General features: G+C 40.9%; 1 protein-coding gene across 1 annotated transcript in view; it reads right to left on the bottom strand.

The window, feature by feature from the left end:
* Positions 1 to 9,506: 9,506 nt before the first annotated feature.
* Positions 9,507 to 15,759, bottom strand: part of LOC106700238 (interferon-induced very large GTPase 1-like) — a 95,805-nt gene continuing 89,552 nt past the window's right edge. Inside the window, exons 14-15 of the mRNA XM_023346717.1 lie at positions 15,635 to 15,749; positions 9,507 to 14,263 (exon numbers count right to left, since the gene is read on the bottom strand). Of these exons, the coding sequence (XP_023202485.1) occupies positions 9,588 to 14,263; positions 15,635 to 15,749 (4,791 nt within the window). The 3' untranslated portion in view covers positions 9,507 to 9,587. The remainder of the gene's footprint in view (positions 14,264 to 15,634; positions 15,750 to 15,759) is intronic.

Below are 15,759 nucleotides of genomic sequence, written 5' to 3'. Positions count from 1 at the left end.
TGCCAAGAGTTTTCAATGGCGGCAACGCCGTTCGTGTACGTTTGCCTCTACATTCCACATATTTTGACCGAGCTGCATCAAACTTGGCCTGAGTGATCCTGGTGGGATTGCCGTCGATCCTACGTCATCATATTATGACGTCATCTAAGCCCCGCCCCCTCGGAACAGGAAGTGCCGTTTTTTTTCCTTGGATAGCTCTGTTTATGGCTCTCTTGACCTAATCAAGGTGATTCTGTGTTTTATGACAGATAGGAAGTTGGTCTCGCTTGCTTTAAAGTGCCAAGAGTTTTCAATGGCGGCCACGCCGTTCGTATACGTTTGCCTCTACATTCCACATATTTTGACCGAGCTGCATCAAACTTTGCCTGAGTAATCCTGGTGGTATGCCCGTCGATCCTACGTCATCATATTATGACGTCATCTAAGCCCCGCCCCCTCACAACAGGAAGTGCAATTTTTTTCCTTGGAAAGCTCTGTTTATGGCTCTCTTGACCTAATCAAGATGATTCGGATGATAAACTCTGTCAATGCTCGCTGCTGGCTGAACCGTGTGGGCGTGGCCAAACGGCGAATATCAGTCCCTCGCCATATGCATACGTTTGGCTCTTATTCAGGCATGGATCATCCGATTGACGCCAAACTGGATATGTATGACCTTTGTTCACCTCTAAAGAGCCCAACGGGTTTGAAATGTAATTTGGCTCCACTGCGCCCCCTAAGTTAATACATGGGTTGTATTTCCTCGACGCATCGACCGATCTGCGCCAGATTTTTTGACAGTCGTCGGGGAGCGCCGCCGAACGCATTCACGCCTGTCGCCCGGTGGACGGGCGGGGAAAACGCGCGACAGCTTCTGCGGCGGCTAGCGGGCGGCGATGCTGGAAACTGCGGCGGAGCTTCCGCGGTGGGGAGCGGGCTGCGGCTCTGGAAAACGCGCGAGAGCTTCTGCGGTGGCCGGAACCCCCGCGGTGGCCAATAGGCCGGAGCGGCGCTTGCTGCGAGGGCCGCCCGAGGCTGCTCGCAGCTTTAATTAGGCCCGAGCAGCAAAGCGCTGCGAAGGCCTATTGTTTCTGTACTGTTTCTTATTATTATTATTATTACGATTCTGCCCCCCCAAAGAGGCGCCTTTTTGGGGGCTTTATCATATTCAAAAACTCACCAAACTTGGCGGTGGCGACTAGAAAATTTAAAAATTTTGAATTTTAAGGTTGTCGCAAAAATCGCAAAAAAAATTGCTGAACGGCAGCAACTAGCAATTTTCTGTTGACACAATGGTATGAACGTACTTCATCGTAGAGACATGAAATTTGGTACACATGTAGAGCTCACCAAAAGACTCAGAACTTACATTTAATGTTATAAGCCAACTATCACAGGAAGTCGGCCATTTTGTATTGAACGTCCATTTTTTACCTCGATTTTGACGTTTACAGCCTTCGTATTTGATCGAACTCCTCCTAGGGATTTCGATTGATCGACTTCAAACTTGGTCAGTCTGATCATAAGGCATGTTTGATTTAAAGTTATCAAATTGGTGAGTTTTGGAGCATGTTGAAGGGGGGTTAGCAGGGGTCAAAGTTCACCTACTCGCCATGAAACACGAAACTCTTATATTTCCTATACAAAAGCACATAGAGGGACCAAACTTTCAGTGATTGATCGACATCAGGTGGCTTACAATACCATATGGTCAAATGATGACATCACTTAGGCCACGCCCCCTGAGAACAGGAAGTGTCATGTTTTACTGTGAACGGTCGCTCTCTTAGCCCTTTGACCTAATCAACATGAAACTGTGTCCAGACACAGAAGACATGTTGGTGTGTTGAGGATTCCAACCCCGACCGGCTTTGAGATAGCAGCTGGGCGTGGCGGCGTGGCGAAGTGACCTGTAACGCCGATGCCATACGTTTGCTTCTAGATTCCACATGTTTCGACCGAGCTGCATCAAACTTGGCCTGAGTGATCCTGGAGGCTTGCCCGTCAATCCTACGTCATCACATTATGACGTCATCTAAGCCCCGCCCCCTCGGAACCGGAAGTGCCGTTTTTTTCCTTGGAAAGCTCTGTTTATGGCTCTCTTGACCTAATCAAGGTGATTCTGTGTTGGATGACAGATAGGAAGTTGATCTCGCTTGCTTTAAAGCGCCAAGAGTTTTCAATGGCGGCAACGCCGTTCGTATACGTTTGCCTCTACATTCCACATATTTTGACCGAGCTGCACCAAATTTGACATGAGTGTTCCTGGTGGGATGCCGGACGATCGTACGTCATCGTATTATGACGTCATCTAAGCCCCGCCCCCTCAGAACAGGAAGTGCCGTTTTTTTACTTTCAAAGCTCTGTTTATGGCTCTCTTGACCTAATCAAGATGATTCGGATGATAAACTCTGTCAATGCTCGCTGCTGGCTGAACCGCGTGGGCGTGGCCAAATGGCGAATATCAGTCCCTCGCCATATGCATACGTTTGGCTCTTATTCACGCATGGATCATCCGATTGGCGCCAAACTGGATATGTATGACCTTTGTTCACCTCTAAAGAGCCCAACTAGGTTGAAATGTAATTTGACTCCACTGCGCCCCCTAAGTTAATACATGGGCCGTATCTCCTCGACGCATCGACCGATCTGCGCCAGATTTTTCGACAGTCGTCGGGGAGCGCCGCCGAACGCATTCACGCGTGTCGCCCGGTGGACGGGCGGGGAAAACGCGCGACAGCTCCTGCGGCGGCTGGCGTGCGGCGGTGCTGGAAACTGCGGCGGAGCTTCCGCGGTGGGGAGCGGGCTGCGGCTCTGGAAACCGAGCGAGAGCTTCTGCGGTGGCCGGAACCCCCGCGGTGGCCAATAGGCCGGAGCGGCGCTTGCTGCGAGGGCCGCCCGAGGCTGCTTGCAGCTTTAATTATTATTATTATTCTTACCCCCTCTTCGTGCGCCTTTTTGGGGGCTTTATCATATTCAAAAACTCACCAAACTTGGCGGAAGCGACTAGGCGGTTTAAAAATTTTGAATTTTAAGGTTGCCGCAAAAATCGCAAAAAAAATTGCTCAACGGCAGCAACTAGCAATTTTCAAAAGACCCATTGCTATTCACTTACTTCATCGTAGAGACTTGAAATTCGGTACAGTTGTAGAGCTCACTAAGACGCTCAGAATTTACAAGTAATGTCATAGTGCAACTATCACAGAAAGTCGGCCATGTTGGATTGAAGGTCCATTTCGGACCCTATTTTGGCCGTTTACAGCCTTCGTATTTGATCGAACTCCTCCTAGGGATTTCGATTGATCGGCTTCAAACTCGGTCAGTCTGATCATAAGGCATGTCTGATTTAAAGTTATCAAATTGGTGAGTTTTGGAGCATGTTGAAGGGGGGTTAGCAGGGGTCAAAGTTCACCTACACGCCAGGAAACAAAAACCTCTTATATTTCCTATACAAAAACACATAGAGGGACCAAACTTTCAGTGATTGATCGGCATCGGGTGTCCTATAATACCCTGCAGTGAAATTTTTTTTTTACGTAGGCCACGCCCCCTGAGAGCAGGAAGTGTAATGTTTTACTGTGAACGGTCGCTATCTTAGCCCTTTGACCTAATCAACATGAAACTGTGTCCAGAGACAGAAGACATGTTGGTGTGTTGTGGATTCCAACCCCGACCGGCTGCGATGAAGCAGGTGGGCGTGGCGGCGTTGCGAACGCCATCGAATTTCGTTTGGCTCTGAATTCCACAGTTTCGGGGTGAGCTGCTCCAAACTCACTAGGATGGATCCTTATCCACCCGCCAACAGGAATCCATAGCGAAATTTGGTGGGCGTGGCCTAATTTTTCTATAGCGACCCCTAGAGTATTTTAAATGAACAGCCCCAAGCCATGCTTAAACCTAGAATTACGAAACTTGGTACACATGTGTATCTTGTCGGGACGTACAAAAAAGTCTCTTAGAGCCATGCTCTAAACCCAACAGGAAGTCGGCCATTTTAGATTGAAGTTCATTTGACCTCGATTTTGACGTTTACAGCCTTTGCATTTGATCGAACTCCTCCTAGGGTTTTCGATTGATCGGCTTCAAACTCGGTCAGTCTGATCATAAGGCATGTCTGATTTAAAGTTATCAAATTGGTGACTGTATGAGCTTGCTGAAGGGGGGTTAGCAGGGCTCAAAGTTCCCCTGTGATCGACTGTGTAATATGTAATTACAAAGGGGATCCTTCATCATTCCGTAGGGCAATGCTGCCCTCTGGTGTCGAATTACTGAAATTACTGAAATAGTTTCATTATTTCAGTAATTCGACACCAGAGGGCAGCATTGCCCTACGGAAAGACAGAGTTCAATTTTGTAATGTAGGAAAAAATTAAAAATGTGTAATTCTACTGTGAACGGTCGATAGCTTCTGCACCAAACTTTGCACGAGTGACCCTGGCGGGACCCTGACGACCCTATGTCATCATATTATGACGTCATCTAAGCCCCGCCCCCTCAGAACCGGAAGTGCCGTTTTTTTCCTTGGAAAGCTCTGTTTATGGCTCTCTTGACCTAATCAAGGTGATTCTGTGTTGGATGACAGATAGGAAGTTGGTCTCGCTTGCTTTAAAGTGCCAAGAGTTTTCAATGGCGGCAACGCCGTTCGTATACGTTTGCCTCTGGATTCCACATTTTTTGACTGAGCTGCACCAAAATTTGCCTGAGTGTTCCTGGTGGGATGCCGGACGATCCTACGTCATCATGTTATGACGTCATCTAAGCCCCGCCCCCTCGGAACAGGAAGTGCCGTTTTTTTCCTTGGAAAGCTCCGTTTATGGCTCTCTTGACCTAATCAAGATGATTCGGATGATAAACTCTGTCAATGCTCGCTGCTGGCTGAACCGTGTGGGCGTGGCCAAATGGCGAATATCAGTCCCTCGCCATATGCATACGTTTGGCTCTAATTCACGCATGGATCATCCGATTGGCACCAAACTGGATATGTATGATCTTTGTTCACCTCTAAAGAGCCCGACGGGTTTGAGATGTAATTTGACTCCACTGCGCCCCCTAAGGTAATACATCGGCCGTATCTCCTCGACGCATCGACCGATCTGCACCAGATTTTTTGACAGTCGTCGGGGAGCGTCGCCGAACGCATTCACGCGTGTCGCCCGGTGGATGGGCGGGGAAAATGCGCGACAGCTACTGCGGCGGCTAGCGGGCGGCGGTGCTGAAAACTGCGGCGGAGCTTCTGCGGTCGGGAGTTGGCTGCGGCTCTGGAAATCGTGCGAGACCTTCTGCGGTGGCCGGAACCCCCGCGGTGGCCAATAGGCCGGAGCGGCGCTTGCTGCGAGGGCCGCCCGAGGCTGCTTGCAGCTTTAATTTATGATTGAAACAGTCAAACTTGATTAATTTACAGAAGAGGTTTGTTTGTAGATGATTATTGAAATATATTTGGTCTGATTCAAACTAGCTACAAGAAAATAACAAAAATGATCATTGTAAATCAACATTATTTCATTTTGGAAATCTGAATTTGGATTCATGCTCTCTATGAAAGTTTAAAACAACATGACAGATTGATTCAGTCAATATTCCTCAGTCTAAATGAGGCTCAGTAGTGTGTGTGGCCTCCATGTGTGTGTGACCTCCAGACAACATCTGGCCATGTTCCTGATGAGACGCCTGATGTTCTCCTGATGGATCTTTACCTGGACCTGGATTAGAGCATCAGTTAGTTCCTGATCAGTCTGTGGTGCGACTTGGTGTTGGAGGATTGACCAGCAGCTGGTTTTACTTTTGAGCCAGTATGAACACTGGATTCACAAACAGTAGGCTGAACTTTACTTTGGATCCAATATTATTTATTGGAGATGCAGTTTTTACTCAGCCATCAAGATCAAAATGTTCTTGTGTTTCCTCATTTCTTACTTCACTGCATAAGAGGAAACATTCTGATCTACAGTGAGTTTATCTATGATATCAGTTTGACGCCCAGTTTTGTTGAATTTCCTCCTTCCTAGATTCTCATCATACCACTGAGGTAAAGCTGTGCATTCAGAGTTATTTACCAGTTCCTTGTTCTGTTTGCAGTTCAGTCCTTTTCCTCCAGGGGTCTGGGGTAAATCCCCAACACAATCAATGTGTTGATCTTCCTTCTTATCAGATGTCTTGACTTCAGAATGAAACCTTGATAATTTACTTCCTCATTGAGATTATTCTACTAATCTGTGACTCTGCTTTCAAGTACTTCACAGATCGGTTTCTACTCTTCAGGAAACCTGCATCAGTTCACTAACATCAACTTTAGCTTTTGGTTTCTGTTTGTGGTTACCTCTCTTCCTTATCACTTTATCATCAAAGTAATTTATAACTGAATCAATCAAACTTGATTAATTCACAGAAGAACTTTGTTTGTACATGATTATTAAAATATATTTGGACTGATTTTAACCAACTAGATTAAAACTATTATGTTGGTGTTTTTATTTTAACTCATTCCAATGCATCAGCTTTGTTTTAAACTCTAACAAATAAAAAAAATTAAATATTTTCCAAATATTCAGTTCCTCACTTTTGTGGGATTTGTGGACTGATTTTCTTGTATTCTTTTGAGAATTATTTGGAGTCCCAAATAATTGGAGTTCAAATATTTGGAACTCTAAATATTTTTTAAAAATATATTTAAAAAAAATGTTTACTACACTTTTCTGCAACACCGAATGACAAAAGAATGACAAAATACTGAATATAAATGATCAATGATAAAAAATAAAATAAGGAACTATAGTAATATAGTAAACACAGAAAAGCACCTCACATGTTTATAAAATACTGAAATCACAAAGGTAGAAAAACTGATTGTTACTGAAACTCCAAATACAGAGAATTGTTAGAAAGTATAAAAGTGTTTTGACTGATTGTATCAGTTTAGATGTGTGAAATAAACACTTCAGTCTCAGATGATGGAGCAGATTTAGCCATAAGGGCCTTCAGTTTGTCCTTCTGTAAGGTTTTGGTTTTTTTCTCTGTTAATTTTGGTTTTTGTGTCGTTTTCAGTTAATTGAGTCTCTGTGTTGGGCGTGCCGTGGTGGCGTAGTGGTTAGCGCGACCCGTATTTGGAGGCCTTGAGTCCTCGACGCAGCCGTCGCAGGTTTGACTCCCGGACCCGATGACATTTGCCGCATGTGTTCCCCCCTCTCCTTCCCTGTTTCCTGTCAGCCTACTATCATATAAGGGACACTAGAGCCCACAAAAAGACCCCTGGAGGGGTAAAAAAAAAAAATTGAGTCTCTGTGTTGTCCTGTCCAACCCTTGATTGTCCCCCAGCTGTCCCTTGTTTCTCCTGATTGTCTCCCTGCGTATTTAATCCCACCTGTGTTACTTGTTGGGTCCTCATCTTGTCTGTCTTTTAGTTTAGTTCTACCAGTTGCTACCATTAGATGAGTTTTAGCCTTCTGCTCATTTCTGTGCTGCCTGGATTGTTGGACTTTGGGTTTTGTATTTTCTTCATTAAAACATCCTTCTTTCATTCCAACCTGGGTCCTCAGCATCATCCTCACCATCCTCTTCACTTCAAATCGTGACACTTAAATTGGCAGTTATTTTATATTCTATACAAAATGCAGAAAGACTTGAGATTAACCAAATGGTTGAAATATATAGAAGAGTATATTTAAGGTGATATTATTTTCATTTTAGAAGTTAATGCAAGACATAACTAAGATCCTCTAAGCTCTTCCTCTGTCATTTCTTTCCATCCTCAGACTTCAAAGTTTCTTTGGGGATTTTTCCTTAATTAAAGTCATTTTTCAGTCACACACATTGTTTGCATTGTTTCATTTTAGTTTTCCTTGAACCAAACCCAAACAAACTGGGTGTTTGTTAAACTTGGGATGAACTGGTTGTTTTCTTGCCTGAGCTTTTCAGTCAGATATTGCAAATGTTTATGTTGTGTTTTGTTATGACTGAAATACATTGAAGATAATTTACATATTCTGGCGTTGAAGGATTTCATTTTAGTTATATTACTTCGGAATTTAAAAAAAAATTATTTTAATTTGTTTTAGGATAAGTAGTTTTCATTCAAAGTTTTGTCTGTTTATTTGAAGCTTCAGGACGTCTCCTCTTTAGGATTCATGGGCTCATTCCTTGTCCAAGAGAGGTTAAAGGTCAGAGTTGTTGTCCCATACAGCCACAGATAGGACAGCTAGTGTGCAGCTTATTTTTCCACTTTATTGGTTTTCAGTGTATAGCAGATACATTGTTTTAACTGAGGCACTCTATGAAATTACATAAAGTAACAAGATAATATCAGACTGATGAATTTTAAATAAGAAAAAACAATTATCATGAAATTGTTATTTCAAGTAAATTCTGAACATTTTTCTTCACAAATAAAAAAAAACTTTGGAGATCCACAACAACATATTTTATTAAACATGTCACAAACAAGATGTCATATTTTATTATTTATTGGATATAATTAATTTTAACTAAAAATGATCAGCTTTCCATTTGTTTACAGAAGAAAAGAGCATCAGCTGCTGAGACATTTAGTTAGAAATAAAAAACAAACATTTAACATAATTAGCACAACGACACATCAAGTCAGCACAGTACTAGAGAGAAATCTGACAAAAAGCAAGTCATGTAAAAACTTTGAATTTAGTTGAACTGAATTTTTCTGTTACATTTGATGAAAAATGCTGAGGATGAAAACCTAAATACATTTGAATGAAATCTGAGATAAACTCAAGATAAAACCCAGAACTAGATGTTTATAAACCCTAAACCCTTATGAATGTGACAAAATGATAAAAAGGGAAAAAATAAATGACATTTTTATGCAAACAAAACACTTTATCTGGAAATGACACAGAATATGCCAATCAAACAAATTAAATATATATAAGAACATTTATTTCATAACATTCCTGCACCCATACAGCAAAAATAACAAAAACAAAAATAATTTGACATCAATCTTAATTCAATTAAGTTTATTATTCTAGCACTAATTCATAGCAAATGTAATCTCAAGATAATTTGGAATACAAAACAGATAAATTTAATACAATATACAGAAATACATAATCACTTCAACCACATCAGATCAACAGATTTAAAATTAAATATATTCTAATTTGACCCAATCATCTGCGTTCAGATTGGTATTTCATTTGGTAAAACTTTTTCTATCTAAGGAAACTCAGTAAATGTATCCAGTGATTGACTTTGCAGCAATCACCCACTGAATGATGTAATGACAATGGAGAATTGATTTCATTGAGTCGTTAACAATGAACAATAAATTTGTACTGAAACTCTCCATTTATCCATCTAATGTAGTAGCAAACATACATTCTTTCAACAAGAGTGTAAATATCTTCAGACAAAATATGTTTCAAACAGAACTTAATAAAATAATAAAATGACAAAATGCTAAAATTATAAATGATCAATGAAGAAAATAAAGAGCTACAGTAAATTAGGCCTAAGCTGTTTATTTTGGCTTTTGTGAAAGGGGTGAGTCCAACGTGTAAATTGGGCCTTTCAAAAAAAGGACAAAAAAATCTACATGCAAGAACCAATTGTGTTCTTACAACTAAACTTGAATTATGGTTTCACTTGATGTTGAATGATTTCTTGAGGCTTTCCACTGCCTGTTCTTTTGTGATTCTCTTCCAAGCATCAGGAATGTCAGCAGGCTCTGCATCATAATCTTCAGCAAATTCCTTGTTATATGTTTTCATCACATATTTCCAATAATCTGACGTCTCATGGCTTCCATCTGGAGGAATATTCCAGTCTGGGAAAATCTCCCTATATTGTTTGTAATTATGCCATTGATTCTTTGTGTCACTGCAGCGAAAACGTTTGTCACTGACAACAAGAGAAGAGCAGATGTCAGTAGTGAGTTTCCCAGAGGCTACATATGTGTACAGACCTAATCCATTAGGTCGATGCAAATTAGCAAAGTGGTGAGTGTGGTCTTCTCCACCTGCATCACAGGGTATTTTGCAGAATGGACACTGTTTGCCACAACCAACCACTCTGTTAAAAAGCTCATTCTTTGGTTTTATATGGAGTCGTGAGAGTTTTGTTTCAAACATTGTTGATTTAAACTTTTCTCTAAGAGCTTCTGTCATTTCCTCCACACACTTGTTGAGCCAGTGAGCAAACTGTTCCTGGTCAGACTTGTTCAGAACCATGAAGGCATCAAGAGCATCCTGGGAAATTACCAGTTTATCCTCAAGTTCTGTGCAGATCTTGACAACAAATGTCTTCAGGCTGTCAAACTTTTCTGCTGTTGCCGTTTTAATGGCATCATTTATGTGGTCGATGCAGAACTTAAGATGTTTGTCCTCTAACTCACATAGAGTAGACCCAGAAGAGAATGTCTTCTCTATTCTACCAGATATCCAGGATTTTACATGACCTTCATATGAGAGAATGTAGCTCAGAAAGTCTTCAAAGTTACTTTCACTTTCTGAAATCAGATCCAATAAAATTGAATACTGGAAGGACATTCGTGTGCTGAACTCCTCTTTTGTCATCATTTTATCAACAATATCAACACCAAGAGAACGATAGATGAAGTTTTCCACAGCAGGTTTCAGACTTTGGTTTGTGAATTCTTCAGCTTTTTTCTGGCATTGATCTCGTTTGTGGAAGACATCTTTGAAATCTGTGCAAAACCTTTCCTTGTTTTTCTGCAGACATTTATAAGGATCATTTTCTTGTATAAATTCTTCATGCATTTTCTGAAACTTTCTGGCTGCAGATCCACAGATGTGCTGTTTCAGAGACACCTCAAACTCAATGTCAACATCAGCTTTCTTCAACCTCTTATCAATGATGTGAAGAATCTCCTGAATGTAAGTATCATGATAATTAGTTTTTCTCTTGATTTTATCACTAATATGGTCATCACAATCGGAAATAATCCTGTCAGCAACTTTTTGTCTTGTCTTTATTAGACCTGTCCAGGAAAGAAGTTCTTTAAAAAAAGTTTTGACTGTTTCCTTCATTCCTTCAGGTTTGTATGTAAAAGGCTCCTGTCCACAGTCTTTGAGGTTTTTGTTACTCAGCAGTTCACATGCATGGCTTCCTTTGTGTGAAAGATTTGTTAGCAACTGATGGGACACACTGGTGAAGATATTTGTAGTCTGCTGTTTAGAGAAAGACAAGGTGTTCAGTGTTTCAGTCCACATCTTATCAAAACTTTCATCAAGATCTCTGTCAGTCATTTCAACTTTTCTCTTACGACATTCATCAATTAAATCACAAACCGCTTTCTCAATTTTTTCTGTATAAGTGGCCCTGATTTTGTCGAGTTCTTTCAATCCCTTCTTAATATCAGCTGCTGCTGTGATCTGGTTGAACACTGATCTTTCAGTTTCTCGTCGAAGACTCTTTATGCTGTTGGAGAAATCCTCTCTGTATCCTTCAATCAGATAAACATGACCTTCTGGCTGATCAAAGTATTTTTTCAGGTTTTCAAGAATTTTTGTCTCCAACTTGGTCAGCTCTGTGATTGCTTCACTTTTCAACTCGGTCATGAATTCATTCATGTCAGATATTTCAGATGTTGCAGCAAATGAACCAACATTGGAAATTCTTGTTTCTGCTGTGGTAACCCATTTGTACATTTCCTTTTTGAACTCCCACTCCCATTGGTTGTACTCTGTGCAGAGCCTCATGTAAGCATCAGCCACCAGGCTGTTTCTGAAGCTGAAGATGAAGTTTTCATGTTTTACTGCGTTCCACAGGCTGGTTATCCACTCTCTGAACTCCAAGATGTTATTAGAAGTTGACTCACACTTTCCCAGCTGTTGGATGATGTTTTTCTTGAGTTCATAGACAGTCTCACTGTATCCTGCATTGACTGGAGCCATTGGTGGGTTTCCATTCCAGAGTCCAGGAATGTAGCAGTTCCCAGTGTCTGGATTATACTCCATCACATCAGTGAAGTTCTTGTTTTCCTCTTTCTTCTCCATTTTAGCTGCAGCCTGGGTCATCTCATTCAGCTGTTCTAACAGCAGCTTCCTGTCTCTCAGGTTCTTGTCATGAGCTGAAACATCAGAAACGTTCTGGTGAACAAACTGACATTGAGGCTTTTTGCCGACCTCCTTCATCCTGAGGAAAGCATGCACCACTATCTGCAGGATGTCTTTCATCTCTGTTGAATTCTCCATTGCAATATTGATAATGGTGATGTCACTCAGACCAACAACAAGTGTTGCCAGCTCATTGTCATGTTCATGGCTGTTGTCCAGCTGTGCTAGCTCTGGTGACTTTAAGCCTTCAGTGTCGATGATCATCATGAAGTCACAGTTGAGAACTTTCTTGAAGTCTTCATTGACTTTGATGAGCAGCATGAAGGCACCTCTAGTACATCGACCACTGCTGACTGCAAACTGAACTCCAAACATGGTGTTAAGGAGAGTGGACTTCCCTGTGCTCTGAACTCCAAGAACTGTGACGACCAGGATCTTGTTCTTTGGAGACACCAAGTCATTGAGCTGAGAGAGAACATCACTCACCCATCTGAGAGGAATGTTGGAAGCATCTCCATCTACAAGCTCAAGAGGAAATCCATCCAGCAACAACTGAGCACAGAGTTTGGGCAGATGTTGCAGTTGTTGACGTGATGGATCTGTTTCTGGAAGGTAAAGAGAAGCTTCGTAGATCTGACCCATTTCACGGAAGAAGTGCTCAACTCCCAGTGAGCTGCTGGAAAGTTGTTGGTCAATTTCTTTGATCTCTTGTTTGTTTTCAGAATCTTTGCATTTTTCCTTGTAAAGCTCCCTAAGGCCAGAAAGTTCTGTTCTAGACAAGTTGTCAAGGTTAATTCTTATCCATTTCAGAAAGTAACACCTTTCTCTATGTGGGCTGGATATTGCACTAATGAAGCATGTCATTACACTTGACATTGCATAGGAGTTCTGTTTTTTACGTTGCTCTTCTCTTTTCTTTTTAAGATTGCTCTTATAGTTTTCTATATTTTCAGAACCAACTTTTCGGAGACGACATTCTTCCTTTTCCAAGAAAGTCAGTTCCTTCCATATTTGACCTTGCAAAGGAAACTGATTTTCTTTGAATTGAAAAGTATCTTTTATCTCTGCAGTGATGGCATCTGCATTTTTCTTTCCATCCTGGCACTCTGGAGAATCTTCATCAACTGGAATTCCTAATTCACGAGCAACTACAGCCATCTGCTCTATTGACATCTTCAACTGTGGGTTGGTAAGTACACTGCTCACAGTTTTCTTCAAAGATTGGACAAAATCTGCATCATTTGTTTTGTTAGTTTTTATAGTTATATTGTTTTTTGTCAAGTTCAGCCTGGTTGCTAGTTTCTTTAGACCATCTGGAGTAAGGCTCTTGTTCTGTTGGTTTCCCACTAAGAAGATTTGAGCTTTGTGGTTTTTGTTCATCAGCAGTTCACACTCAGAGTCCAGCTGGTCAAAGAAAACAAAAACTGCAGCAGATGTCTGACACAAAAAGGAGAATTGAGTTTCAAATGAAGCAATGTCTCCACGAAGGTTAGCTATAGCAACTGGTTCACTGAAGATGTCCATGTTTTTGTTTCCACAGGGAAGGTACCAGGTCATTTCAGTCAGTCCATTGGATATTCTTTTTGGAATGTCTCCAGACTCCATGTCACGGTGAACAAAGGTGTCATGGTATTGCTCAGAGTTACTCAAAAGTTTATTGAGGATCTCTGATTTGGACAGAGAGCACTCACCCAGTCTCACAAATGAGATCATTGGAAGTTCAGAAAGAACTATTCTGTCTTCTATGAAGCCTTTTGATTCTGAAAGATCTGAAGGTCTGTACTTCTTAACAATGTCTCTCATGGCCCACAGCATGAGGGTGCACTGCTGTGTATCACAGTTAGGAAGCAGCAGAGGAACAGAGAACTGACACATGGACATTTTTAGAGCTAATTCTTGATGAACAAAACCATCAGAACACAGAAAGAGAGCAGTGATTAAATCAAGAGGATTTAGAGAATCATTCATGTCATGACAGGCAAATAGATCATTAAAATCACACTGATCCCTTAATGTATCATTACTGTTGGACTCAGAAGCTGATGTACATTTTATCTTTCTAGCTGTTACATTCACCGTCATTAGTTTCTTAAGAAAATACAATGGAAGATCAGATTTACACTTTGGAGGCTCATCATTGTTGGTCTTCTCATTGATCTCCAGTATCTTGCTGAGTGACAGCTTCTCCTTGTAGAACTGATCCAATCCCAGATCCTCCAAAAGCGTCTTCAAGTCGGGCCCTGTTCAAAGATAAAGCCACTCATCATCCTTTTGTCATTTAAATGCAAGATCTTTATACCTCCTTTCAGATTAGTGCATTGCCACAGGCGGTGCACTAACCTTAGCCTGCATTATCCTTTTCTCTCAGGTCAGTGCATTAGCCTTTTCCCTAAAATAAGCATTGTATCTACTTCTTGTACATTACCTATGTTTAGTATACTGAATGAAGGAAGTGAATGTAAGACAACATGCTAGTGATACCCCACATGCTACTCACAGCATTCACGCTAACATTTTGGCTAATTTTAGCTTATGCATTAATTTTAACTTACTGAATGTTTCAAGTCCATATTAGTCAACATGCTTGTGACTCTCCACATGCTGCTTTGTAAATTTTTAGCTAAGCTTAGCCATGATGCTATTTTTTAGCATCAGAATACTGGGTCCAAGCTGACGGGCAAACTTTGGCAGGCCCCGGTTAATTTCTTCAGAAATTTTCTAGTTTTTATTATTACTTAGAAACTGTGGAGTATTCATTGCTTTTACAAATTTAGAGCATACTTAGAAAGTATGAAGGGATCCAATACTACCTGATACAGAAAACAACCAGAGTTTATTGGATATATTTGCCAAAACTAGAATATTTTAGCTTCTATCCATCTATCCATCCATCCATTTTTTGTCTAACTGCTCTGTCCTCTCAAATTCCCAGTTAGTGACAGATGACCTCTGATACTTAGTCATGCTCTGCTGGAGGTTTCATCCTATTAATAGTTAATTGCACTGTTTGATACATAGGATCAATTTGAATGCATGTGTCATTTATGGAGAATTGGTGCTACATAAGTAAGATGAATAAACTAAACTGAATTATATTGTGTTCATAACATCCAAAGCATCTGAGCCACAGTACTGTGAGGGTCTCTACTGGAGGCAAGAGACAAACAGGGTCCTTTCAAAACTTTGGTTGTTAAAACAAGAATAGGAGAGATAGGTGTTGATTTTGGAGTATATTATTACATCATCTAATTTGTTACTGTCTTACTAAATAAACGCTAATAATACATATTAGCTCCTCTGAGAGATCTAGATTTATAAGGTTGGGAGATAAACTATATTCAAGAGATCTTGTCTTTCTCAACAAGATATTGAGAAGGACCTTTAAACATTTTCATATCTTGTAATGTCACCAAACTTCAGTGGATCTTTGGATATGTGCAATTGTCATATGTCAGTTATAAAAAGCTTAAAGAAACACATCCCACAATGTGGTTCTACAAACTCTTGACTCAGTGGGTTGTGACAGTAAAACAGGAATGTGAAAAGCAACAATATTATCTGAATAAACAGAGAGCACATATTACTTTCATTTTCGGTTTTATTTTACTGACCTTTATCATCTGTAGCAGCATTTGGATTGTTAACATCAGACTCAGCAGATGTTGATGCAGGTTCCTCTCCTCTCTCACCATTAGGAGCCTCAGATTTATCTTCAGTGCTGGGTTCCTTAAGATAA

This window comes from Xiphophorus maculatus, chromosome 14 (genome assembly GCF_002775205.1).
Source record: "Xiphophorus maculatus strain JP 163 A chromosome 14, X_maculatus-5.0-male, whole genome shotgun sequence".
Taxonomy (NCBI): Eukaryota; Metazoa; Chordata; class Actinopteri; order Cyprinodontiformes; family Poeciliidae; genus Xiphophorus; species Xiphophorus maculatus.
This window is presented reverse-complemented; position numbering and strand designations above follow the sequence as displayed.